Here is a 25,385-nt window from a genome sequence, read left to right as displayed (position 1 = left end):
GCTACTGTTGGATATAGTTAGCGTTAGCATCAAGTGAAGCACAGAGAGGAGCAGCTGCAAGAAACCAGAAAACACACTTTATTAGAAATGATCCAGGTTTCCCTCAAAGACTTCCTCCTGACGACAACAAGCCACTGCTCACACTCTACATTCACTTAGATCAGAGAGCTATGTGACGTTAGCTGTTAGCAGTTAGCTGCAGTTAGCTGTTAGCAGAGGAACAGAGCTAACTGCTGTTCCCTAGAGTTACACCGTGGTGCCTTCAGGCTCTTAAAACATAATCGTGATTTAATCGTGTCGTTAAAAGAGAGGACGAACATTTAAAGCTTTTTTTTTTTTTTAAGATGTCTGGAAGAGCGAATGAGGAGAAGGAGAGCGATCACCTGATCATCAAGAGACAGCTGCGCTCCAAGACCTGCAGGAAGTGACATCATCATCAGCAGGAAGTGACATCATCATCCTCAGGGAGTGACCTCATCATCCTCAGGGAGTGACCTCATCATCCTCAGGGAGTGACATCATCATCCTCAGGGAGTGACATCATCATCCTCAGGGAGTGACATCATCATCGTGGGACTTCACCACAATGTTTCGGCGGTATTAAAAACTGCACAGAAATGTTTTCTACTTTTAGTTTGCAGGGGTTTGATTTTTTTTAAATAAAGATCAGAACAGAAAACTTTCCACTTTGTGAGAAACACAGAAAAAAATGTGGTATTTTCAAAATAAAAGCCATCTATTAATCAGAGATTGAACTGTTATATTTGTTGTGTTTAGATCGAGCATGAAAATATAAATCTGGTATTTCTTGTATAATTTGTATTTAAAACTACAGTGATTTCTTTTAGCATTTATATTTGTTAATGTCTGTCGTGGTGGACGTTACTCGTGGACGTAACACACACACACACACACACGTGGTGGACGTAACACACACACAGCTGTCTGTCGTGGTGGACGTAACACACACACACACACACGTGGTGGACGTAACACACACGTGGTGGACGGACGTTTCAACTGTAGTCAAAATAAAGAATATCATTATAATTGATTAGTGTTAAATATCACACACCAGGTAACTAACGGTTCAACAGAATACTCTTTACCTGAGCGACTTTAAAACTGACTGTTTTCTGATGTCTGTAAATATTTTATATAAAAAGCTCCTTGTTTTAATAAGTGTTTTAATGAGTCTTGAATTCATGAACCGGTTTGAACTTTTGTGGATAAATCATTTTCAATCAATTCAGAAATCAACGTTCACTTTTATTTCATTTGTTTTATTCGATTATTCTGTAGATTCCTGGTTTGGCGAATAACGTGTAAACAAAACCTGAACTGATGTCATGCTTGGCTTGTGTAACCATTAGCCAATCAGCAACCACGGGTTCAGTATCTCGCCCAAGGATACATCGACATGTTGACTGCAGGGGCTGGGATCGAACCCACAACCTTCTGGTTGAAAGACGACGCACTCCCTCGCAGCCACAGTCGCCCTGTTGGAGAGCTTTGAATCAGTGACTCTCCGTCGTTGATGTTCCTCCAGCTACAGAACATGTATATTAAAGAGACAGTTTATATCCGACTCGTGAGACTTTAACCCTTTGCACATCACTCGGGGCCTTTTCATCTGAACATCACTCAGGGCCTTTTCATCTGAACATCACTCAGGGCCTTTTCATCTGAACATCACTCAGGGCCTTTTCATCTGAACATCACTCAGGGCCTTTTCATCTGAACATCACTCAGGGCCTTTTCATCTGAACATCACTCAGGGCCTTTTCATCTGAACATCACTCAGGGCCTTTTCATCTGAACATCACTTTGCTGTTTTATTGATTAATAAAACACAGAATATAAATCAGAAATACAAACAGTAAAAAATTCCCCCATTAAAACCCATTCAAAGCAACAATTACAAAAATACAAATCACACATTTTATCAACGAAACATGATCCATGTTCGCACTGAGGGAACATTTAGGCACCTGAGCTCACCTGGCGTACCTGTGCTCACCTGGCGTGCCTGTGCTCACCTGGCGTACCTGAGCTCACCTGGCGTACCTGTGCTCACCTGGCGTACCTGAGCTCACCTGGCGTACCTGTGCTCACCTGGCGTACCTGAGCTCACCTGGCGTACCTGTGCTCACCTGGCGTACCTGTGCTCACCTGGCGTACCTGAGCTCACCTGGCGTACCTGTGCTCACCTGGCGCACCTGAGCTCACCTGGCGTACCTGAGCTCACCTGGCGTACCTGTGCTCACCTGGCGTACCTGAGCTCACCTGGCGTACCTGAGCTCACCTGGCGTACCTGTGCTCACCTGGCGTACCTGTGCTCACCTGGCGCACCTGAGCTCACCTGGCGTACCTGAGATCAAACCCTGAGACATTTCATCAACAGCAGCTTCTCAAACTAAATCAAATACAGAAATCAATGTTTTAAAGAATATGTATTATTTATTCATTTAGTATTTAATTGTTATCTTTTTCAAAATGTAATTAAATATCACATTTTCTCCCAATTTTGTATTTATTCAAAACACTATATTTTTTAAAGCTCAAAATAAACCGGTCTCATTGAAAGTCGTTTTGTTCAATCTGCTCTGTGGTTATTTATAGTTTTAAGGTTTCAAACAAAAACACATTTCAGCAGTTTCTCTAATAATTAAAAACATGAGAACATTTGGTTTAATTATTCATTTATCTCCGGTTCTTCAGACGAGGACGACTTCAGTTTGCCATCAAAAACTCTCTAATAGTTCATTCAGTTCCTCTGAGCCGAGTCGTCCTGCTCGTTAAGACGCTCGTTAAGACCCTCGTTAAGACCCTCGTTAAGACCCCTCGTTAAATCCATTTAGACGTCCATCGTTAAAGAAACCCAACCAGTATCTCCGGGTTTAAAGTCGCCGTCTGGATTAAATCCCATTTCCCCCCCGAGGCTACGTGGCCCCGGCCGGACTGACGGGGCGCTCTGATTGGTCGGGCAGGCAGAGGGGGCGTGGCTTGTCCTCTGAGGCGTTCAGGTGTCGGCGGCAGCGTCGGATCCCGGTGATCGCAGAGATCACGGCGGCGCTGGCCAGCAGGGCGGCGCTGCTGAGGAAGAACGTCGGAGAGTAACTTCCTGTGACGTCCACGAGCCAACCTGCAGGAAGAGAGGACGTTTGTATAACATTCATTTATAACTTTATATGATTTTAACTGAGGTTCATTAAGACACATACAAAATACTTATTTTAACGACATTAATGAAGTCACATACTTACGTCAACATACAGTGACTAGTGACTAGAGCGCGACCGCACACTTATAAAGAAAACCCATTAACCAGGCTGAGTGTGATTCTGTTTATTTGTACTTTACTTGAATGACCATCCGTTGGCTGTTATTGATCATTGTGGAGACGAGACAGACATGTTCCTGTTGTTTTGTATTATAGCAGCTATCGGATGGAATCAATACATGTCCGACTCACAAGAAGAATCATAATGACAAATAAAATGTGTCTGGAGAAAACGGCTTCTGCCACAATAGGATAGCAACAGATGTGCCAGTGATGTTGAACCTCAGATGTCGGACAGTCCTTGAACACACCGTACGTGTAAATCAGGGGCGTCCAAAACCTTTTTCAGCGAGGGCCACACACAGAAAAACATACGAAGGGCTGGGCCGCTCACTAGAGGTGCAGCTCATTCCTCACAACAGGAGCTTGATGATAATAAGAGGAAATATGAAGGGTATTTCAAGCTTGTTATGTGAATGTATTATTGGGCTTTTCTCTTATCAAGATAGATTTGTTAGAACATGTTTTCAACTTGAATTGACTGAAAGTGGTCTCAACACATGAACACTACTGAGTAATATCTGTTTCCATCTATATTTAAGATCAATACAAGTTTCTTTTTGGGGCCGCGTTCCATTACACTTTGTGAATTTGCTGAGGGACGATTCAAAATGGCCCCCTGGTTTAAAGCTAATCTGCGTGTCTCACCTCCGACCGGCGGGCTGAGCAGGTAGGGGATGGCGTGCAGGAAGTAAACCACTCCGAGCGCAGAGGAAAGGTACGGCGCTCCGACCACGTCCGAGATCACCACCGGGATCAGAGCCACGTAGGCGCCGTCGAAGTATCCGTAGAGAACGGCGAAGGGAACGAGAAGCTGGAAGGATCGCAGCAGCGGGACGAAGAGGCAGCAGAGACCCTCCATCGCTACCGCTAGCACGTAGCACGGCAGCCGGTACGCCTTCAGACACCTGGGACACAAAACAACGGCACTTGATGTTGGCTCGTAGCAGAAGGACTTTAGTAAGAAGAAAATAATCATATTTAAACATTTGAAATGCCATCTTTGTTATGTTAAGTTAAGTAAGCACGTAGCACGTAGCACGCTGGGCAATGACGACTTATTTTGAACAAACTTTTATTTACAAAGTGACAATGATTTGTGTATCCTGATTACGTCATCCCGTTACTTGTCACCTGTTACCCCCCAAACTCCCAACCCCCCCCCCCCCCCGTACCTCCTGTCGGTGAGCCACCCGAAGGTGACGTTCCCCACGATGTCCAGAACCCCGAGGATGGACATGAGGAACGCCGCCTGCTGGTGTCTGACGCCGGCGCTCAGCGCGTAGGGGACCAGGTACACGAAGGGGAGGCTGCAGCCGCTGGCCAGGAACAGGAAGGACACGGCCAGGCACAGGAAGTCCGGCAGCAACAGGAAGCGGAACTCCTCGCTGGACAGGAAGCAGGAAGTGAAGCAGCGCCTCCTCTGCGCCGACGGGGGGGCGATGGTGGTTTCTGGAGACTTGATGATGTCATCCGACTCTCTGAGCTTCAGGGCGAGCTCAGCGTCTGAGACGAGTCCTGAGACAGGTGGAGGAGAACGAGGCGTCAACGTCTGAAAGAACTCAACCTCTTTCTCCCTGAAGCTCTTTGTACAGAACATGTGTCCCCTCTTCCTCATGTCTCTTCTACATCAACATGTGTCCCCTCTTCTTCATGTCTCTTCTTCATCAACATGTGTCCCCTCTTCTTCATGTCTCTTCTACATCAACATGTGTCCCCTCTTCCTCATGTCTCTTCTACATCAACATGTGTCCCCTCTTCTTCATGTCTCTTCTTCATCAACATGTGTCCCCTCTTCTTCATGTCTCTTCTACATCAACATGTGTCCCCTCTTCTTCATGTCTCTTCTACATCAACATGTGTCCCCTCTTCCTCATGTCTCTTCTACATCAACATGTGTCCCCTCTTCTTCGTGTCTCTTCTACATCAACATGTGTCCCCTCTTCTTCATGTCTCTTCTACATCAACATGTGTCCCCTCTTCTTCATGTCTCTTTCTACATCAACATGTGTCCCCTCTTCTTCATGTCTCTTCTTCATCAACATGTGTCCCCTCTTCTTCATGTCTCTTCTACATCAACATGTGTCCCCTCTTCCTCATGTCTCTTCTTCATCAACATGTGTCCCCTCTTCCTCATGTCTCTTCTACATCAACATGTGTCCCCTCTTCTTCATGTCTCTTCTTCATCAACATGTGTCCCCTCTGTGGAAAGAGACTCTGATCAGATTTTGGCCACTTGATGTCATAACGATGTTTTGTCTTGTGTAACCATTAGCCAATCAGCAACCAAGGTAACCCCCCCCCCCCCCCCCCTTATCACCTGAATCTCCTCCTAGAGCACCATTGAGTTCTTTGTAACCAAATCTCTCTCAGAGGGGGCGTGGGGAGGGGCTCCTTATTTTCATCTAAAGTAACAGACAGAGAATCAGCACTTTGGAAACAGGGCTGAAACAGAGGGGATTATGGGTAATGCTGCAATGATCTGTTTGGTGTTTCAGCCAATCAGAGACAGGCTCTGGATATATCTGAGACCTGTGACATATTGATGAAGAGGAGGATGATAGGGGACCTTTAATGCATCCACTAGAGCAGTACAGGAAGTGAGACCTCCTGTAGCCTCACCTGGTTTCTCCCCTTCTTCCTCGTCCTCCTCCTGCGCTGTGATTGGTCGCATCAGCGCCCCACAGACGCACAGATTGGCCACGAAGGCGCTCAGCACCAGCAGCGCCCCCCCTCCAGGAGTACCGCTCGATCAGCAGCTGCACCGCCGGCGCCAGCACGAAGGTCCCGATGCCTGAGCCCGACATGGCCAGCCCGTACGCCAGCGCCTGCCTGCGCCCGAAGTAACAGCCCACCATCGCTATGGCCGGCGTGTAGCAGAGCGCGAAGCCCAGGCCTGAGGGGGGGGGGGGGAACACTGAGTCATGGTTCTGTCAGGACCCCCATAGTGAGTGTGTGTGTGTGTGTGTGTGTGTGTGTGTGTGTGTGTGTGTGTGTGTGTGTGTGTGTGTGTGTGTGTGTGTGTGTGTGTGTGTGTGGGTGTGTCTGTGTGTGTGTGTGTGTGTGTGTGGTGTGTGTGTGTGCATCTGTGTGTGTGTGTGTGCGTGTGCGTGTGCGTGTGTGTGTGTGTGTGTGTGTGTGTGTGTGCGTGTGTGTGTGTGTGTGTTGAAGTAAAAAGATATGATTCTACACTGTATTGAAGTAAACATGTATTATTTTGAATTGTATTTTAGTGAACATGTATTGTTTGAACTGTTTTAAGTAATCACAACTGTTTTAAGTAATCACCACTGTTTTAGGTAATCACATATATAGAAATGATATTCTCTCTTACAACTCACTGACCCAGGGATCTTGTTTCACACACACACATCTCCTCTCCTCTACACCAGATGTTGTTTTTAAAGGTCGTTAAAGACATCATTAAATATCTGGACAAAGGTTTAAATGTCGGAGAGGGAATAGTTTATGTGAAAAAACAACCCATGGGAAGGTAAGGGAGTGAAGATCGGGACGGAGATAAGGGTTGACTTTTGACCTTGTGAAACTTTGGAATTTCACGTTCTGGTCAGAACTATTGAACCCGACCAGAAGTGAATCCAGCCAGTAAAAACACTTGGGGGGAGGTGAGCAGCTCAGACAGCTCCTCCTCACGGACTCTCTCATTCGCTTTGGAATGAAAGGGGAAGGGAAAATTAAACACATCTCCGCCCCAAAATATAGATATGAATACTGTTGGTTTTGTATGTAAAAATGCTTTTTGGTTTGGTGAGTGGCTGGTCCCGACATCTGTGTCCGCATCGCATCACAAACCTGAAGTCCGGAGTACTCTGTAAAACTTGTATATGTGTTTGGTTTCCTACCAGAAGTAAACTCAGATAATTGGTATAACTTTTGATTCCGGTGTTTTCAATTCCTTTCTTTATTTAATAGAGATTTCAGCCTCATCCAACGAACGGCGCGTAGCAGAGGGGGCCACCACAATAGGTGTTCTGCTCCAACAAGTGGTGACCCCGACGTGATGAGTGCTGATCTCTAGAAAGGGACACCGATAGCCAGGGGACGGAATCCAGTCCAGGGGGAGGACACAGAGATACTGGTGACAACTAAACCAATGGCCATATACAAAAGGTGAGCAGACACCTGTTTTGACTATCAAAAATCTGTGATTGATTATACTAAAACATTTAGAGTTGTCAGCAGCGTTCTCAGTGTTCTTAGTCACGGTGGGAAATACAATACATATTCCAAGTTGGGGATATTGGGGAAGTGCTTAGAGAAGGGTATTCAGTCCTGGACCTAGAGCAAAAATAGTGTTTGAGAGAGGCGGGTAGGTCAGTCCCGGCCCTTCACTCACTAAGAAACGAAGACTGCAAGGCTGTAAAAGATGTATAGGTTAAATTCCCCGTAAGTCAAAATAACATTGATTAATACGGTTGCCTTGCCGTGCTTTAATTAAAGGCTGCAAAGGTGTAAAAAACAGATGGGTTAAATTCCCCGCAGATCATGATAAGATTGATTAATGCGGTTACCTTTCGTGGTGCTTTAAATGTATAAAATGTCTGTAATTGTTATATGGTGGGTGATAGAGGAGGAGAGAGACGCGACCTCCAACTAATTATTTGGAACGACCGAAATCTCATCACAAAACTGCTGTGGGGTTAATCAGGCTCATTAAACGTGACGATAAAGAGATTTTGTTGACTGAGTTTCGACTCCGTGCCTGAAGCCGCAATCACCGTGAGGAGGTTGTAGAAGCTTGCTTCAGGAAGTCACGCTATCTGTTGAAATATACATCGCACAATAAAAATTTGCCTGACTGTATGAGATAAAATGTGTGTGAAAACAGTACGAAGTCATAGTCTGGAAGGCTGAATGTGGCGATAAAGGATTTTTGTGGTTTGGGATTATACTCCATGTAAGCGTCGCATCTCTAAAGAGGGGTGTCGAAGGGCGCTTAAAAAACCGCAATTATCTGTTGTAATAAACATCGTACAAAAAAGCCGGACAGACTGTATAAGGGAACAAACTCTGTGTGATTTTTTACGTCAAATCTGTGTAATAATTGAAATAAAAGCATAATTGACACCAGTGGGGACAAAGTTGCTGAGTATAGTGAGTGGGGGACGGCTTCATTCATGGTCAGCTGCTGCCCTCTGGTGGCGAACAGGGAGTGCTACAACATTCTGAAAAAATACATATTGAACATTTAGAATTAAAAGCAATATTTGCCCAGTATATTAAATAAATACAAACGAACACGTATCAACATAAGTCAGATAATATAAACGAGGTCAATCATGGAAGAAGGCTGACATTTAATGCCTGATATATAAGTAATAATAATATATAATATATAGCTGATATTAAATAACTGATGTATAAGGCTCGATATTTCTGAAAATAAGAACACTGTTAACGGCGTTCTATTTCAGAAAAAGGGGGAAAAGGATGGGATATACATCAGACAATATGTATGTGAGATTATTACGTTTTTAGGAGAAATTGATACATTTAAAATAATCTAGCTTTGGTTATTTTTTGTTTTGTTTGTTTGTTCCTTTTTTGTTTTATTTTTGTTATATTTTTTATTTTTTATTTTTATCTTTTATTTTTTATTTTATTTTTTGTTTATTATTTTCTGCATAGTCTCTTGTCCACACTCCAGTCTAGTTGGTGCCGCCAATAAACACTAAAGAAGTAGAAGAGATGAGTTCAAAACCATATTTCCAGCAACTTAAGGGCTTGGTATGAGACTTCTCCACACAGGCTGCTGACGCCAAAGGGGGAACCGAGAAACACAAGGCCAACACAGCAGATTACGTCTGGTTGGAGGGGACCTCCCATGCCGTCCGCCTAGATGGAAAGGGAGACAACTGGTACCACTGGAGCCAGTGTGCGGTCGGGAAAAACACCTGCGAGGACCCTAGACGACATCAGGACAGATTTGGCCCTCGTCGCGAGGACCCTAGACGACATCAGGACAGATCTGGCTCTCGTCAAGGCAGTCGACCCAGGAGGCGCCATCAGCGGACCAGAGGAGGAGGATCGGGAGGACATCTCTCCAGCAGTCGACCCGGAAGCCGCCATCAGCGGGCCAGAGGAGGAGGATCGGGACATCTCTCCAGCATCGACCCGGAGGCCGCCATCAGCGGGCCGGGGGGAGGACAATCCGGACACATCTCTCTAGAAGGCAGCCCAGAAGCCGCCGTCAGCGGGCTGGGGGGACGAAGACACGGCAAACCAAGACGGCACAGGGAACTCCATTCCCCGCTGAAACAGGTTGATATAGCCGGTGTGGAACTTTGTCTGAACAATCCATTTTTTGGAGGAACTTTCAACTTTATTTTTATATCCCATAATTTAAGGGATTTGTATTTTTTTATTCTACAGAACTATGTGTTACCAAAAGAGGGAAAAGTTTAATAATGTCTTTTCTAATTTCTGTGGCTACTTTTATTGCCATTTTAGTGACATGTGGTTGTTGTTGTGTGCCTTGTATCCGCTCATTGTGTGTTAGACTCATCAGTTCCACCATTGAGGGAAAAGCTGCCCCTTCCCCTTCGTACCGAATGCACTTGTTGGCTTATGCGTCGGAGGGAGAAGAGTAAGATGACTCAGCCGACAAGGACGAACTTTTTTAGACATATTTTATTCTCCCTCCACTGTCATAAGAAGTTGTTGTTGTGGACTGTTCCTAAAGGTTTAAAGTGCTCTACATCCCAGCTTCTGATGGGTTTATATAAATGTTGGGACAGACACAGTAAGAAAAAAATTGACAGTGGTAATGTTTCAAATGCTATATGTTGATCTCGTGAGGTGAGATCAAAAGAGGGATTGAAGTAAAAAGATATGATTCTACACTGTATTGAAGTAAACATGTATTATTTTGAATTGTATTTTAGTGAACATGTATTGTTTGAACTGTTTCAGTAATCACAACGGTTTTGGGTAATCACATATATAGAAATGATATTCTCTCTTACAACTCACTGACCCAGGGATCTTGTTTCACACACACATCTCCTCTCCTCTACACCAGATGTTGTTTTTAAGGTCGTTAAAGACATCATTAAATATCTGGACAAAGGTTTAAATGTCGGAGAGGGAATAGTTTATGTGAAAAACACCCATGGGAAGGTAAGGGAGTGAAGATCGGGACGGAGATAAGGGTTGACTTTTGACCTTGTGAAACTTTGGAATTTCACGTTCTGGTCAGAACTATTGAACCCGACCAGAAGTGAATCCAGCCAGTAAAAACACTTGGGGGAGGTGAGCAGCTCAGACAGCTCCTCCTCACGGACTCTCTCATTCGCTTTGGAATGAAAGGGGAAGGGAAAATTAAACACATCTCCGCCCCAAAATATAGATATGAATACTGTTGGTTTTGTATGTAAAAATGCTTTTTGGTTTGGTGAGTGGCTGGTCCCGACATCTGTGTCCGCATCGCATCACAAACCTGAAGTCCGGAGTACTCTGTAAAACTTGTATATGTGTTTGGTTTCCTACCAGAAGTAAACTCAGATAATTGGTATAACTTTTGATTCCGGTGTTTTCAATTCCTTTCTTTATTTAATAGAGATTTCAGCCTCAATCCAACGAACGGCGCGTAGCAGAGGGGGTGGCTATCAGCCACCCCAATAGGTGTTCTGCTCCAACAGTGTGTGTGTGCGTCTGTGTGTGTGTGTGTGTGTGTGTGTGTGTGTGTGCGTCTGTGTGTGTGTGTGTGTGTGTGCGTGTGTGTGTGTGTGTGTGTGTGTGTGTGTGTGTGTGTGTCTGTGCGTCTGTGTGTCTGTGTGTGTGTGTGTGTGTGTGTGTGTGTGTGTGTGCGTCTGTGTGTGTGTGTGTGTGTGTGTGTGTGTGTGTGTGTGTGTGTGTGTGTGTGCGTCTGTGTGTGTGTGTGTGTGTGTGCGTCTGTGTGCGTCTGTGTGTGTGTGTGTGTTTGTGTGTGTGTGTGTGTGTGTGCGTCTGTGTGTGTGTGTGTGTGTGTGTGTGTGTGGTGTGTACCTGTCAGGACCCCCATGGTGAGGTACAGCAGCTCCAGGCTGTTGGAGAAGGAGCTGAGCAGCAGCCCGACGGAGGAGAGGAGCCCCCCCCCCATCACCGCCACCCGAGGGGACCACCGGTTCCCCACCAGACTGCCAACAGGAGCTACACACACACACACACACACACACACACACACACACACACATACCATGTTTACATCACTTCAGGGGACATTCCATTGACTTGCATGCATTGGAGACCCTAACCCAATCCATTTGAGTGATCCTCCTCATCTGGACCTTTTCTCTGGTGTGCTCCATGTTTTTACCTTATTTATTTTAATAGTGTTTATATTTATTTCTTACATGTTTTATCCCTTGTATGGATATATGTGCATGTTTTTAACTTTGATTGATGTATTACCTGTAGGCCCGCAGAGAGACCCTCTTCACCGCCCTGCCACCTTCTGAATAAACAGAGCAACTCAAACACGTGTCCTTTGAAGAGTCCTTTGAAGAGTCCTTTAAAGAGTCCTTTGAAGAGTCCTTTAAAGAGTCCTTTGAAGAGTCCTTTAAAGTGTCCTTTAAAGAGTCCTTTGAAGAGTCCTTTAAAGAGTCCTTTGAAGAGTCCTTTAAAGAGTCCTTTGAAGAGTCCTTTGAAGAGTTCTTTAAAGAGTCCTTTGAAGAGTCCTTTAAAGTGTCCTTTAAAGAGTCCTTTAAAGAGTCCTTTGAAGAGTCCTTTAAAGAGTCCTTTGAAGAGTCCTTTGAAGAGTCCTTTAAATAGTCCTTTGAAGAGTCCTTTAAAGTGTCCTTTAAAGAGTCCTTTGAAGAGTCCTTTAAAGAGTCCTTTGAAGAGTCCTTTAAACGTACCAACCTCCATCTTATACCCCTTTCACACCAACGGTGTTTCAGGGCCGGTTCGGTGCTGGTGCTTGAAAAGCACCGGGTTTTCCTGTTCACACCGCAGCGGAGCAGCGTCATAGCTCCGGAATCCGGTTCGTTTCGAGCACCAAAAAGTTGTCCGTCTAGAAGCAAGAACCGCATACGTCACGCTTACGTCGGAGGAGGGCGAGATTAACCTGAGCTAACACTTAAGGCGAGTACGGCAAATAAAAGTTGTAACAAGCAGTAGTGCTGAGCAAAGTGACTAGAACGCAACCACACACTTGTTAAAAAAAAACACACTTTATAAAGTCAGGCAACACTAACGTGTGATTCTGTTTATTTGTACCTTACTTTGACCATCCGTTCGCTGTTATTGATCATTGTGGAGAGCAGGCAGACGTTTGTTATTATAGCAGCTATCGGATGGAATCAATACATGGGCTGCACAGGTTGTCATGTCCGACTATCACAAGTAGAATCATAATGAAAAAATACGTCGGTAAAAAGTGCCTGTAGAAAACGGCTTAGCAAGTAGTCAGTTTAGCTTCGGTTGCTATGCTAACATCACCCATGTTATACCAGAAGAAACTTTCATAACAGCGTTGTGATGCCAAACAGCGTCAATTCAGACTGACAACCAAACAGCGTCAATTCAGACTGACACACATTCACTTAAGGGGAACTGGGGATATGTATCAGCTGCTTGTGTGACAGTCAGACAGTGAATACTTTAGAGCCGTGTGAGCTAACCCGGAGCTAACGGGAGAATACACTCCCGTTGAAGAGCAGCCGGCCAGCACTGCAGCGGTCGGTAAATGAAACACATTAATAAACAATGAACCACGGCACTCTGGAGAAAAGTATAAGGTTGGAGAAGTCGTTATTTAATTTAATCTGGCTTCGTATGATTAAAAGCAACGCAGTCCCCGGCCCGTTGTTGTTGTGAAGTGAGCTCCGGCGTTGGGGAGAAACTCAGCGACGTAAACTGTGACGTCATGACGCAGCAGCGGCAGCACCAGTCGGGCTCTGAGCGGTGTGAAAAGAGCCGGCGCTAAACCGAAGAACCGGTTCTGAACCAGAAAAGCTCTAGCACGGAGCTTGAACTGGAGTTGCGTTGGTGTGAAAGGGGCATTAGTGGTTTTTATCTATCAGTGGCATCTAGCTCATTTTGATGCTGTTGTGCTAACCCGGCGTGCCCCTTCCCCCTTTTGTTTATTATCACTCTTATTATTATTATCTTAATAAAACCCCTGTTACTTTTACAATTATTATTAATAATTAATTAATTAATTGATTGTAATTGTTGGGAAGATTGTTTTAATTGCACTTATTTTATTATTGCACTTGTGTTTACTTTCACTTTCACTTTTAATTGTATTTTATGCATGGTTTGAACTAGAGTCACTTTGAATTAACCCTTTAGATCCCCCCCCCCATTTAAGGTATTCTACTGATTCTATAGTGACGAGCGACATACACACACACACACACACCTGCACACGCACACACACACACCTGCACACGCACACACACACCTGCACACGCACACACACACCTGCACACGCACACACACACCTGCAGACGCACACACACACCTGCAGACGCACGCACGCACACATACACGCCCCCCCTCCAGAGACCCTGGGATGGGGAGATCTGCTTTTAAACATACTCTGCCCCGTCCTGCACTTTCTAACCAGTCTTTTCTTCTATCAGAGCTTTTAGATCCTTATGGAGTTTTTTAATGTTTCTTTAAACACCCCCAGCTACCGAGAGCCAGCGCACCACGCAGTTCTCCTCCGGAGCTCTACGCTCTTCTCTAACCCTAACCAAGTCTTCACCCTAAAATGAATGATTCCCCTGATGGGGACCTCCATTATGTGTAAACAGATGTAGGTCCCCACAAGGATAGTAATGCTAGGCCACACACACACACACACAGTATATTAGGACTGTGATTACTTTGCACACAGCTAGAAAATGAAAAAACAGACATTTCCTAAATGTATACTTTCCAACGCTCCCTGATTGCATCATAATGTGTGTGTGTGTGTGTGTGTGTGTGTGTGTGTGTGGTGTGTGTGTGTGTGTGTGTGTGTGTGTGTGTGTGTGCTCACCACACAACATGGTGGTGCAGTCCACCAGGCTGTGGATCCAGGCCGTCGCTGCGTAGTCTGCTCCGAACTCAGCCTGAAACTCCAGGAAGAAGATGGAGATGCACCTACACACACATAAACACATACATTAACACACACATTAACACACACATTAACACACACATAAACACACACATTAACACACACATTAACACACACATTAACACACACTCCAGAGTTTACTTCACTAAGCATTAGCGACATTACAAAAGGCCTCATTATATTGATATGTGATATCTGTTAGGTTCAGTTTGAGTGTCCTTAAGGTCATTCAACAGAAGCGCTGAGTCAGCTTTACACCAGAGAGAGAGAGAGTGTGTGTGTGTGTGTGTGTGTGTGTGTGTGTGTGTGTGTGTGTGTGTGTGTGTGTGTGTGTGTGTGTGTGTGTGTGTGGGTGTGTGTGTGTGTGTGATGTAGAAGGTTTGGACACATTGACAGGTGATCTCTTTAAAGGGTAACTTCCTGGTTTAACCTGAGTATTGTTTTTGAACTCGGTCCAGAAGCAGCCGTTAGAGTCTGACCTCAGAGACACAGGAGGACATGGGGAACGTTTGGAGAAAAAAGCCGTAATAAACTATTAAAAATAGGGCGAAATATTTACTCTCCTAATTTTAAAAGTAACTTCAGTATCTTCTTGCTCCACCAGTATTCAGAGCGTGTTCAGAGTGTGTTTATAGCGTGTTCAGAGCGTATTCAGAGCGTGTTCAGAGCGTGTTTATAGCGTGTTCAGAGCGTATTCAGAGTGTGTTCAGAGCGTGTTTATAGCGTGTTCAGAGCGTGTTCAGAGCGTGTTCAGAGCGTGTTCAGAGCGTGTTTATAGCGTGTTCAGAGCGTGTTTATAGCGTGTTCAGAGCGTGTTCAGAGCGTGTTCAGAGCGTGTTTATAGCGTGTTCAGAGCGTGTTCAGAGCGTGTTCAGAGCGTGTTTATAGCGTGTTCAGAGCGTGTTCAGAGCGTGTTCAGAGCGTGTTCAGAGCGTGTTTATAGCGTGTTCAGAGCGTGTTTATAGCGTGTTCAGAGCGTGTTCAGAGCGTGTTCAGAGCGTGTTTATAGCGTGTTCAGAGCGTATTCAGAGCGTGTTCAGAGCGTGTTTATAGCGTGTTCAGAGCGTGTTCAGAGCGTGTTCAGAGCGTGTTCAGAGCGTGTTTATAGCGTGTTCAGAGCGTGTTCAGAGCGTGTTTATAGCGTGTTCAGAGCGTGTTCAGAGTGTGTTCAGAGCGTATTCAGAGTGTGTTCAGAGCGTGTTCAGAGCGTGTTCAGAGCGTGTTCAGAGCGTGTTCAGAGCGTATTCAGAGCGTGTTCAGAGCGTGTTTATAGCGTGTTCAGAGCGTGTTCAGAGCGTGTTCAGAGCGTGTTCAGAGCGTGTTTATAGCGTGTTCAGAGCGTGTTCAGAGCGTGTTTATAGCGTGTTCAGAGCGTGTTCAGAGTGTGTTCAGAGCGTATTCAGAGTGTGTTCAGAGCGTGTTCAGAGCGTGTTCAGAGCGTGTTCAGAGCGTGTTTATAGCGTGTTCAGAGCGTGTTCAGAGCGTGTTCAGAGCGTGTTCAGAGTGTGTTCAGAGCGTGTTCAGAGTGTGTTCAGAGCGTGTTCAGAGCGTGTTCAGAGCGTGTTCAGAGCGTGTTTATAGCGTGTTCAGAGCGTGTTCAGAGTGTGTTCAGAGCGTATTCAGAGTGTGTTCAGAGCGTGTTCAGAGCGTGTTCAGAGCGTGTTCAGAGCGTGTTCAGAGCGTGTTCAGAGCGTGTTCAGAGCGTGTTTATAGCGTGTTCAGAGCGTGTTTATAGCGTGTTCAGAGCGTGTTCATAGCGTGTTCAAAGCGTATTCAGAGCGTGTTCAGAGCGTGTTCAGAGCGTGTTCAGAGCGTATTCAGAGTGTGTTCAGAGCGTGTTTATAGCGTGTTCAAAGCGTATTCAGGGCGTATTCAGAGTGTGTTCAGAGCGTGTTTATAGCGTGTTCAGAGCGTGTTCAGAGCGTGTTCAGAGCGTATTCAGAGTGTGTTCAGAGCGTGTTTATAGCGTGTTCAAAGCGTATTCAGGGCGTATTCAGAGTGTGTTCAGAGCGTGTTTATAGCGTGTTCAAAGCGTATTCAGAGCGTGTTCAGAGCGTGTTCAGAGCGTGTTTATAGCGTGTTCAAAGCGTATTCAGAGCGTGTTCAGAGTGTGTTCAGAGCGTGTTTATAGCGTGTTCAAAGCGTATTCAGGGCGTATTCAGAGTGTGTTCAGAGCGTGTTTATAGCGTGTTCAGAGCGTGTTCAGAGCGTGTTCAGAGCGTGTTCAGAGCGTATTCGGAGTGTGTTCAGAGCGTGTTTATAGCGTGTTCAAAGCGTATTCAGGGCGTATTCAGAGTGTGTTCAGAGCGTGTTTATAGCGTGTTCAAAGCGTATTCAGAGCGTGTTCAGAGCGTGTTCAGAGCGTGTTTATAGCGTGTTCAAAGCGTATTCAGAGCGTGTTCAGAGTGTGTTCAGAGCGTGTTTATAGCGTGTTCAGAGCGTGTTCAGAGTGTGTTTATAGCGTGTTCAGAGTGTGTTCAGAGCGTGTTTATAGCGTGTTTATAGCGTGTTCAGAGTGTGTTCAGAGCGTGTTTATAGCGTGTTCAGAGTGTGTTCAGAGCGTGTTTATAGTGTGTTCAGAGCGTGTTCAGAGTGTGTTTATAGCGTGTTCAGAGTGTGTTCAGAGCGTGTTTATAGCGTGTTTATAGCGTGTTCAGAGTGTGTTCAGAGCGTGTTCAGAGCGTATTCAGAATGTGTTCAGAGTGTGTTTATAGCGTGTTCAGAGCGTATTCAGAGTGTGTTCAGAGTGTGTTCAGAGTGTATTCAGAGCGTGTTCAGAGCGTATTCAGAGTGTGTTTATAGCGTGTTTATAGCGTGTTCAGAGCGTGTTCAGAGCTGCAGAAAGCTGTAGGATCTCTATTAGAGGAGACCAGCACCAACATGTTCATCCCTCTGGGTCATATCTTAAAAAAGCAACTTGAATGTTCAAAGATTGCGATTGTGTTCCCAGATAGTCGAGGAAACCGTGTTTTCCCACAGAGTTTTAAACACTGGATCAATTTAGGATTTAGGAGATTCTGAAGAAGTCAAATGTTCTATTTAGAGAGGGAGATGCTGCCTTCAGGGTCCACTGTGTAGCTGTTAATGATGGTAATGATCTGCTTTGTGTGCAGAACTGAACAGAAGCTCCTGAACGCACCGTCAGTCCTGCAGAGATACTGCTGTTTGTTCAGGTGTCAGATTCTCACACTTAATACATCACAGCTGGTCAGTCATCACACACACACACACACACACACACACACACACACACACACACACACACACACACACACACACACACACACACACACACACAGGTCACTCAGTTCACAGAAGTTTTGCTGCAGGATTTTTACAGAATATTTTCCAGAAAATTGGGCAATTTCTGTCACATGAGCAAGAGAACTGACATGTACTATAATATTCTGCGTACTGTCCCTTTAAATATAATATAGCACTATATTACGTACTGTCCCTTTAAATATAATATAGCACTATAATGTGTACTGTCCCTTTAAATATAATATAGCACTATAATGCGTACTGTCCCTTTAAATATAATATGGCACTATAATGCGTACTGTCCCTTTAAATATAATATAGTGCTATAATGCGTACTGTCATTTTAAATATAATATAGCACTATATTACGTACTGTCCCTTTAAATATAATATAGCACTATAATGTGTACTGTCACTTTAAATATAATATATTTAACCCCAAAAGCCCCCCAGAGCCCCTTCCCCCTCCTCCCTTCTGTCAAGCGACTTTGTTAACTACTTTGAAAAAAAGGTTGATGATATTCGCTCTTCTTTTTCTGACCCACCTTTACTCACCGCTGGGTCACCTGACCCACCTTTACTCACCGCTGGGTCACCAGACCCACCTTTACTCACCGCTGGGTCACCTGACCCACCTTTACTCACCACTGGGTCACCAGACCCACCTTTACTCACCGCTGGGTCACCTGACCCACCTTTACTCACCGCTGGGTCACCAGACCCACCTTTACTCAACCGCTGGGTCACCAGACCCACCTTTACTCACCGCTGGGTCACCAGACCCACCTTTACTCACCGCTGGGTCACCTGACCCACCCCTTTACTCACCGCTGGGTCACCTGACCCACCTTTCACCCACTCACTAACCTCCTTTTCCCCTCTCTCTCCAAGTGAGGTTCTTAACCTCATGACCTCGGCCCGTCCTACCACCTGTCCTCTGGACCCTATCCCCTCAAACCTCCTTCAGACTATTGCTCCTGATATTCTACCGTTTCTCTCCCATCAACACTTCTCTAACTTCTGGTGACTTTCCAAACACTCTCAAGGAGGCAAGAGTAACCCCTCTCCTAAAGAAACCCACTCTCAACCCGTCTGATGTTATAAACTACAGGCCTGTCTCTCTCCTCCCGTTCCTGTCTTTAAACAACTCTCCTGTTATCTCCATCAGAACAACCTTCTGGATCCGCACCAGTCTGGTTTCAAGGCAGGTCACTCCACAGAAACTGCTCTCCTGTCTCTGAGGAACTGCACACGGGCTAAAGCAGCCTCCCTCTCCTCTGTCATCATCCTGTTGGACCTGTCTGCTGGCATTCGACACGGTGAACCATCAGATCCTCCTTCACACTCTCCAAGAACTTGGAGTTTCAGGCTCTGCACTTTCCCTCCTCACCTCATACCTCAAAGACCGCACCTACAGGGTAACTTGGAGAGGGTCCGAGTCCGACCCTTGTCAATTAACTACAGGGGTCCCTCAGGGCTCTGTTCTTGTCCCCTCCTCTTCTCCTTGTACACAAACTTGCTCGGATCTGTCATTAGCCCGCATGGTTTTTCATACCACTGCTACGCTGACGACACTCAATTCATTCTGTCCTCTCCCCGCTCAGAGACCCAGGTCGTCGCACGCATCTCTGCTTGTCTAGCGGACATCTCTCAGTGGATGTCTGCTCACCACCTCAAGCTCAACCTTGACAAGACTGAACTGCTTTTCCTTCAGGGAAAAGATTGTCCCACTCTTGACCTAACAATCAACATCGGCCCCTCTGTTGTTTCCCCGACTCAGACTGCAAGGAATCTGGGTGTGACCCTAGATAACAACCTGTCCTTCACTGCAAACATCGCTGTGCTACAACCCGCTGCCTGCAGATACACTCTTTCCAACATCAGGAGGATACGTCCCCTCCTGACCCAGAAAGCAGGTTCTGGTCCAGGCTCTCGTCATCTCACGCCTAGACTACTGCAACTCCCTCCTGGCTGGTCTACCTGCATGTGCCATCCCCACCTCTGCAGCTCATCCAGAATGCAGCGGCTCGTCTGGTCTTCAACCTTCCTAAATGTTCCCACACCACGCCGCTCCTCCGCTCCCTTCACTGGCTTCCAGTACTGCGAGAATCCACTTCAAGACACTGGTACTTGCGTACCATGCTGTGAATGGATCTGGCCCTTCCTACATCCAGGACATGGTTACACTGTACACCCCAGCACGTGCACTCCGCTCTGCATCAGCCAAACGGCTCGCTGCACCCGCACTGCGAGGGGGACCCAAGTTCCCATCAGCAGAAACACGTGGGTTTGATATCCTGGCTCCAACATGGTGGAATGAGCTCCCCATTGACATCAGGACAGCAGAAAGCTTACACATCTTCCAGAGCAGACTGAAGACTCATCTCTTTCCACTCCACTTCGAGCGATAGAATTACTAACAAAGCACTTATATACTAACAAAGCACTTATATACTAACAAAGGACAGGCTTATCTAAAGCCTGTTGAGTAGCACTTGAAATGTTTTGGCTCTATGAAACCTGATGTACTTATATGATTCTCTTTTCTTCAAGTTTGTATCTTGTTGGTCGAATGCACTTATTGTAAGTCGCTTTGGAGAAAAAGCCTCAGCTAAATGCAATGTAATGTAATATAATATAATGTAATGTAATATAGCGCTATAATGCGTACTGTCCCCTTTAATTGTAGTTACTTTGTGTTTTTTTCCGCTGCCTGTTTGATTGACACGAGATCTTTGTGTGGAAAATTTCTGACGGTCTTCAAACATGTTGTGACTGTAGTGAACCTGTGTGTGTGGTGTGTGTGTGTGTGTGTGTGTGTGTGTGTGTGTGTGTGTGTGTGTGTGTGTGTGTGTGTGTGTGTGTGTGTGTGTGTGTGTGTGTGTGTGTGTGTGTGTGTGTGTGTGTGTGTGTGTGTGTGTGTGCGTGTGTGTGTGTGTGGTGTGTGTGTGTGTGTGTGTGTGTTATCGACTTTAAACTATTCATAGCTGGGTGTCACAGGAGATGTGAGATTCTGCTTTCCTTCAATAATATCTATTTTAACTGACATCAACAAAACACACGCCGGATATAAGTCACACTTATACTTGAATAGATATTTTTATTAGGTAAACGTAGTAATACTACAGAGTGAAAATACTCAGTAAGAAGTCTATGATCAAGTAAGAATATATATAATCAGAAATGTACTTGAAGGGTTTATATCAGTATGTATAGTCTGCTCTGATTGGTTAGCTGGCTGGCTCTGTTGTGATTGGTCAACCCCTTAGAGATGTCCCGCCCCCTTAGCCTATCAGGGACAATGTGTTTGAGCGCTAGCCAATAGGAGCGTGAGTGTTCCGTAGTGATGTCACTGTGTTCCAGATGTAAACAAAGGAGTCCAATGGAGGCTCCAGCAGAGAGAGAGCTCCAGCAGAGAGAGAGCCCCAGCAGAGAGAGAGCCCCAGCAGAGAGAGAGCCCCAGCAGAGAGAGAGCCCCAGCAGAGAGCCCCAGCAGAGAGAGAGCTCCAGCAGAGAGAGAGCCCCAGCAGAGAGAGAGCCCCAGCAGAGAGAGAGCCCCAGCAGAGAGAGAGCTCCAGCAGAGAGAGAGCCCCAGCAGAGAGAGAGAGCCCCAGCAGAGAGAGAGCCCCAGCAGAGAGCCCCAGCAGAGAGAGAGCCCCAGCAGAGAGCCCCAGCAGAGAGCTCCAGCAGAGAGCCCCAGCAAGAGAGAGAGCCCCAGCAGAGAGAGAGCCCCAGCAGAGAAGAGCCCCAGCAGAGAGAGAGCCCAGAGCCCCAGCAGAGAGAGAGCCACCAGCAGAGAGAGAGCCCCAGCAGAGAGAGCCAGCAAGAGAGGCCCCAGCAGAGAGCCCCAGCAGAGAGCCCCAGCAGAGAGCCCCAGCAGAGAGCCCCAGCAGAGAGCCCCAGCAGAGAGAGAGCCCCAGCAGAGAGCCCCAGCAGAGAGCCCCAGCAGAGAGAGAGCCCCAGCAGAGAGCCCCAGCAGAGAGCCCCAGCAGAGAGAGAGCCCCAGCAGAGAGAGAGCCCCAGCAGAGAGAGAGCCCCCAGCAGAGAGAGAGCCCCAGCAGAGAGCCCCAGCAGAGAGAGAGCCCCAGCAGAGAGAGAGCCCCAGCAGAGAGAGAGCCCCAGCAGAGAGAGAGCCCCAGCAGAGAGAGAGCCCCAGCAGAGAGAGAGCCCCAGCAGAGAGAGAGCCCCAGCAGAGAGAGAGCCCCAGCAGAGAGCCCCAGCAGAGAGCCCCAGCAGAGAGATGAGCCCCAGCAGAGAGCCCCAGGGTCTGACTCGTTACAACAAGCACTTTGTACAGGAAAGAGACAAAATAGGGGGGGGGGGGTCTCAGCTAGAGTTTACATCACAGGCCATTGACATGTTGGCCAGACGGTGAAACTAACCCTAAGGTCATATGATAATACCTGACGACGGTCAAGCCTTCTGTCAGAACATTTAAACTGTGGGAAAAGTTACAGTGACATTATATATCATTACATAAGACTTGTGATTAATGTCTACGATAAATATATTAATTAAATATTATGTTAAAAAATACTTAAAGTACATGTACTCATGCCCACAGTGATGCATGCTGGGAAACAGCGTTGCTGACCCTTGCTCCTCATTGAAACACATGTTGTTTGGGTGTTTTCCATCAGTCCACAGCTGATAACCTCTGAGCCTCCTCCTGTACCTGAACGCACCGTCAGCTCTCACAGTGGAGCTGATAACCTCTGACCCTCCTTCTGTACCTGAACGCACCGTCACAGCTCACAGTGGAGCTGATGGCTCTGACCCTCCTCCTGTAAACTGAACGCACCGTCAGCTCTCACAGTGGAGCTGATAACCTCTGACCCTCCTTCTGTACCTGAACGCACCGTCACAGCTCACAGTGGAGCTGATGGCTCTGACCCTCCCCCTGTACCTGAACGCACCGTCACAGCTCACAGTGGAGCTGATGGCTCTGACCCTCCTCCTGTACCTGAACCGCACCGTCACAGCTCACAGTGGAGCTGATGGCTCTGACCCTCCTCCTGTACCTGAACGCACCGTCACAGCTCACAGTGGAGCTGATGGCTCTGACCCTCCTCCTGTACCTGAAACGCACCGTCACAAGCTCACAGTGGAGCTGATGGCTCTGACCCTCCTCCTGTACCTGAACGCACCGTCACAGCTCACAGTGGAGCTGATGGCTCTGACCCTCCTCCTGTACCTGAACGCACCGTCACAGCTCACAGTGGGGCTGATGGCTCTGACCCTCCTCCTGTACCTGAACGCACCGTCACAGCTCACAGTGGAGCTGGTGGCTCTGATCAAAGGGCTTCAGACACAGAGCAAACCTCTGGAGACGCATCCTGTACTCAAATCTTGTACTTCAGTAAAAGTAGAAGTACTCAGATCTTATACTTGAGTAAAAGTACTTAGTTACTTTACAGGTATACTTGTGGAATAGTAATACCATGTAAACAGCTTGGTGGGAATCGTGTCTTTTAATAAACAGAAGTATCCCTGCAATCTCTGTACAGTGTGTGTGTGTGTGTGTGTGTGCCTGTGTGTGGTGTGTGGTGTGTGTGTGTGTGTGTGTGTGTGTGTCACCTGGTCACAGCCCTGGTGCAGACGGTCACCATGAAGCGCAGCCGACGATCCACCCAGGCCCCAGCCTCCCTCCCTCCTCCCAGCAGCCATCACTGGAGCCACCGACGCTCTTCCTCAGGTTCAGATCAAAACGCAGTGGAGTGATAAAGATCCATGTCGGGGTCGTCAGGTCGAGGTCCAGTCCTTTCGTAGGAAGAGAGGGAAAGGCTTAAGATGTCTGCTTGCACGAAAAGTCTTAAAATCCTCCGCAGGCTGGAGGAAGGAGAAGCGTCTCTAAAGAGTTCAGTCTCTGAGAGCATGAAGGGAAAGATGGAATCCTCCGTTGGGGGGAAGGAAATGTCTTTCAACTCTTCTCACGTACAAAATGTAGAAAGTCCCAAGAGTTTTACTTATCAAAGAAAAGCAAGATGTGTGCGTAGAGGAAGAAACGCTCTAATCTTTGTTGTTCAAAGAAAGTGGAAAGTCTGAAATGTGAGCAGAAAGAAAACATTCAACACATCTGGAAAAGTCTGAAAATCCTCCGTTGGACGGTGAGGAACTCTTTAAAGCTTTTATCACGCAAAACATTTAAAAAGTCCCGAAACATTCACTTTTTTTAAAGAAAACAAAACATCACAAAGTATTTGGCTTTCTGCAGAAAACAAAGTGTGGAGCCGCTCAGTCTGAGACCCTAACCCTTCAGGAGGAAATGACATCTCATTCGTGTGGACAAGATTTAAGCTCAAGAGAAAGTCTTGGTGTTTAGTCTAGAGAAAGTCTAACTTACATTAGTCTAGAGAAAGTCTAACTTACATTAGTTTAGAGAAAGTCTAACTTACATTAGTCTAGAGAAAGTCTAACTTACATTAGTTTAGAGAAAGTCTAACTTACATTAGTCTAGAGAAAGTCTAACTTACATTAGTCTAGAGAAAGTCTAACTTACACTAGTTTAGAGAAAGTCTAACTTACATTAGTCTAGAGAAAGTCTAACTTACATTAGTCTAGAGAAAGTCTAACTTACATTAGTCTAGAGAAAGTCTAACTTACATTAGTTTAGAGAAAGTCTAACTTACATTAGTCTAGAGAAAGTCTAACTTACATTAGTTTAGAGAAAGTCTAACTTACATTAGTTTAGAGAAAGTCTAACTTACATTAGTCTAGAGAAAGTCTAACTTACATTAGTTTAGAGAAAGTCTAACTTACATTAGTCTAGAGAAAGTCTAACTTACATTAGTCTAGAGAAAGTCTAACTTACATAGTTTAGAGAAGTCTAACTTACATTAGTTTAGAGAAAGTCTAACTTACATTAGTCTAGAGAAAGTCTAACTTACATTAGTCTAGAGAAAGTCTAACTTACATTAGTCTAGAGAAGTCTACTTACATTAGTCTAGAGAAAGTCTAACTTACATTAGTTTAGAGAAAGTCTAACTTACATTAGTTTAGAGAAAGTCTAACTTACATTAGTTTAGAGAAAGTCTAACTTACATTAGTCTAGAGAAAGTCTAACTTACATTAGTCTAGAGAAAGTCTAACTTACATTAGTCTAGAGAAAGTCTAACTTACATTAGTCTAGAGAAAGTCTAACTTACATTAGTTTAGAGAAAGTCTAACTTACATTAGTCTAGAGAAAGTCTAACTTACATTAGTCTAGAGAAAGTCTAACTTACATTAGTCTAGAGAAAGTCTAACTTACATTAGTTTAGAGAAAGTCTAACTTACATTAGTCTAGAGAAAGTCTAACTTACATTAGTCTAGAGTTAGAAGTCTAACTTACATTAGTTTAGAGAAAGTCTAACTTACATTAGTCTAGAGAAAGTCTAACTTACATTAGTCTAGAGAAAGTCTAACTTACATTAGTCTAGAGAAAGTCTAACTTACATTAGTTTAGAGAAAGTCTAACTTACATTAGTTTAGAGAAAGTCTAACTTACATTAGTCTAGAGAAAGTCTAACTTACATTAGTCTAGAGAAAGTCTAACTTACATTAGTCTAGAGAAAGTCTAACTTACATTAGTTTAGAGAAAGTCTAACTTACATTAGTCTAGAGAAAGTCTAACTTACATTAGTCTAGAGAAAGTCTAACTTACATTAGTCTAGAGAAAGTCTAACTTACATTAGTCTAGAGAAAGTCTAACTTACATTAGTCTAGAGA

At 45.5% G+C, this 25,385-nt stretch overlaps 2 protein-coding genes across 2 annotated transcripts in view; one reads left to right on the top strand and one right to left on the bottom strand.

Moving 5' to 3' along the window:
* The window catches only part of LOC117468663 (kinesin-like protein KIF20B), a 37,422-nt gene extending 36,162 nt beyond the window's left edge, over positions 1 to 1,260 (top strand). Inside the window, 1 exon segment of the mRNA XM_034112889.1 lies at positions 345 to 1,260. Coding sequence (XP_033968780.1) covers positions 345 to 428 — 84 coding nt within the window. The 3' untranslated portion in view covers positions 429 to 1,260.
* On the bottom strand, positions 1,249 to 23,442 carry LOC117468662 (monocarboxylate transporter 12-B-like; the record flags this gene model as incomplete). Its single annotated transcript, XM_034112887.1, is given in 9 exon segments — positions 1,249 to 3,145; positions 3,992 to 4,251; positions 4,519 to 4,861; positions 5,966 to 6,074; positions 6,076 to 6,239; positions 11,351 to 11,494; positions 14,334 to 14,437; positions 23,256 to 23,292; positions 23,295 to 23,442. Coding segments are annotated over 9 exon segments (1,512 nt in total), but the record flags the coding sequence as incomplete, so codon positions are not given.
* Positions 23,443 to 25,385: the final 1,943 nt, after the last annotated feature.

The sequence above is a fragment of the Trematomus bernacchii genome, unplaced genomic scaffold (assembly GCF_902827165.1).
Source record: "Trematomus bernacchii unplaced genomic scaffold, fTreBer1.1, whole genome shotgun sequence".
NCBI lineage: Eukaryota > Metazoa > Chordata > Actinopteri > Perciformes > Nototheniidae > Trematomus > Trematomus bernacchii.
This window is presented reverse-complemented; position numbering and strand designations above follow the sequence as displayed.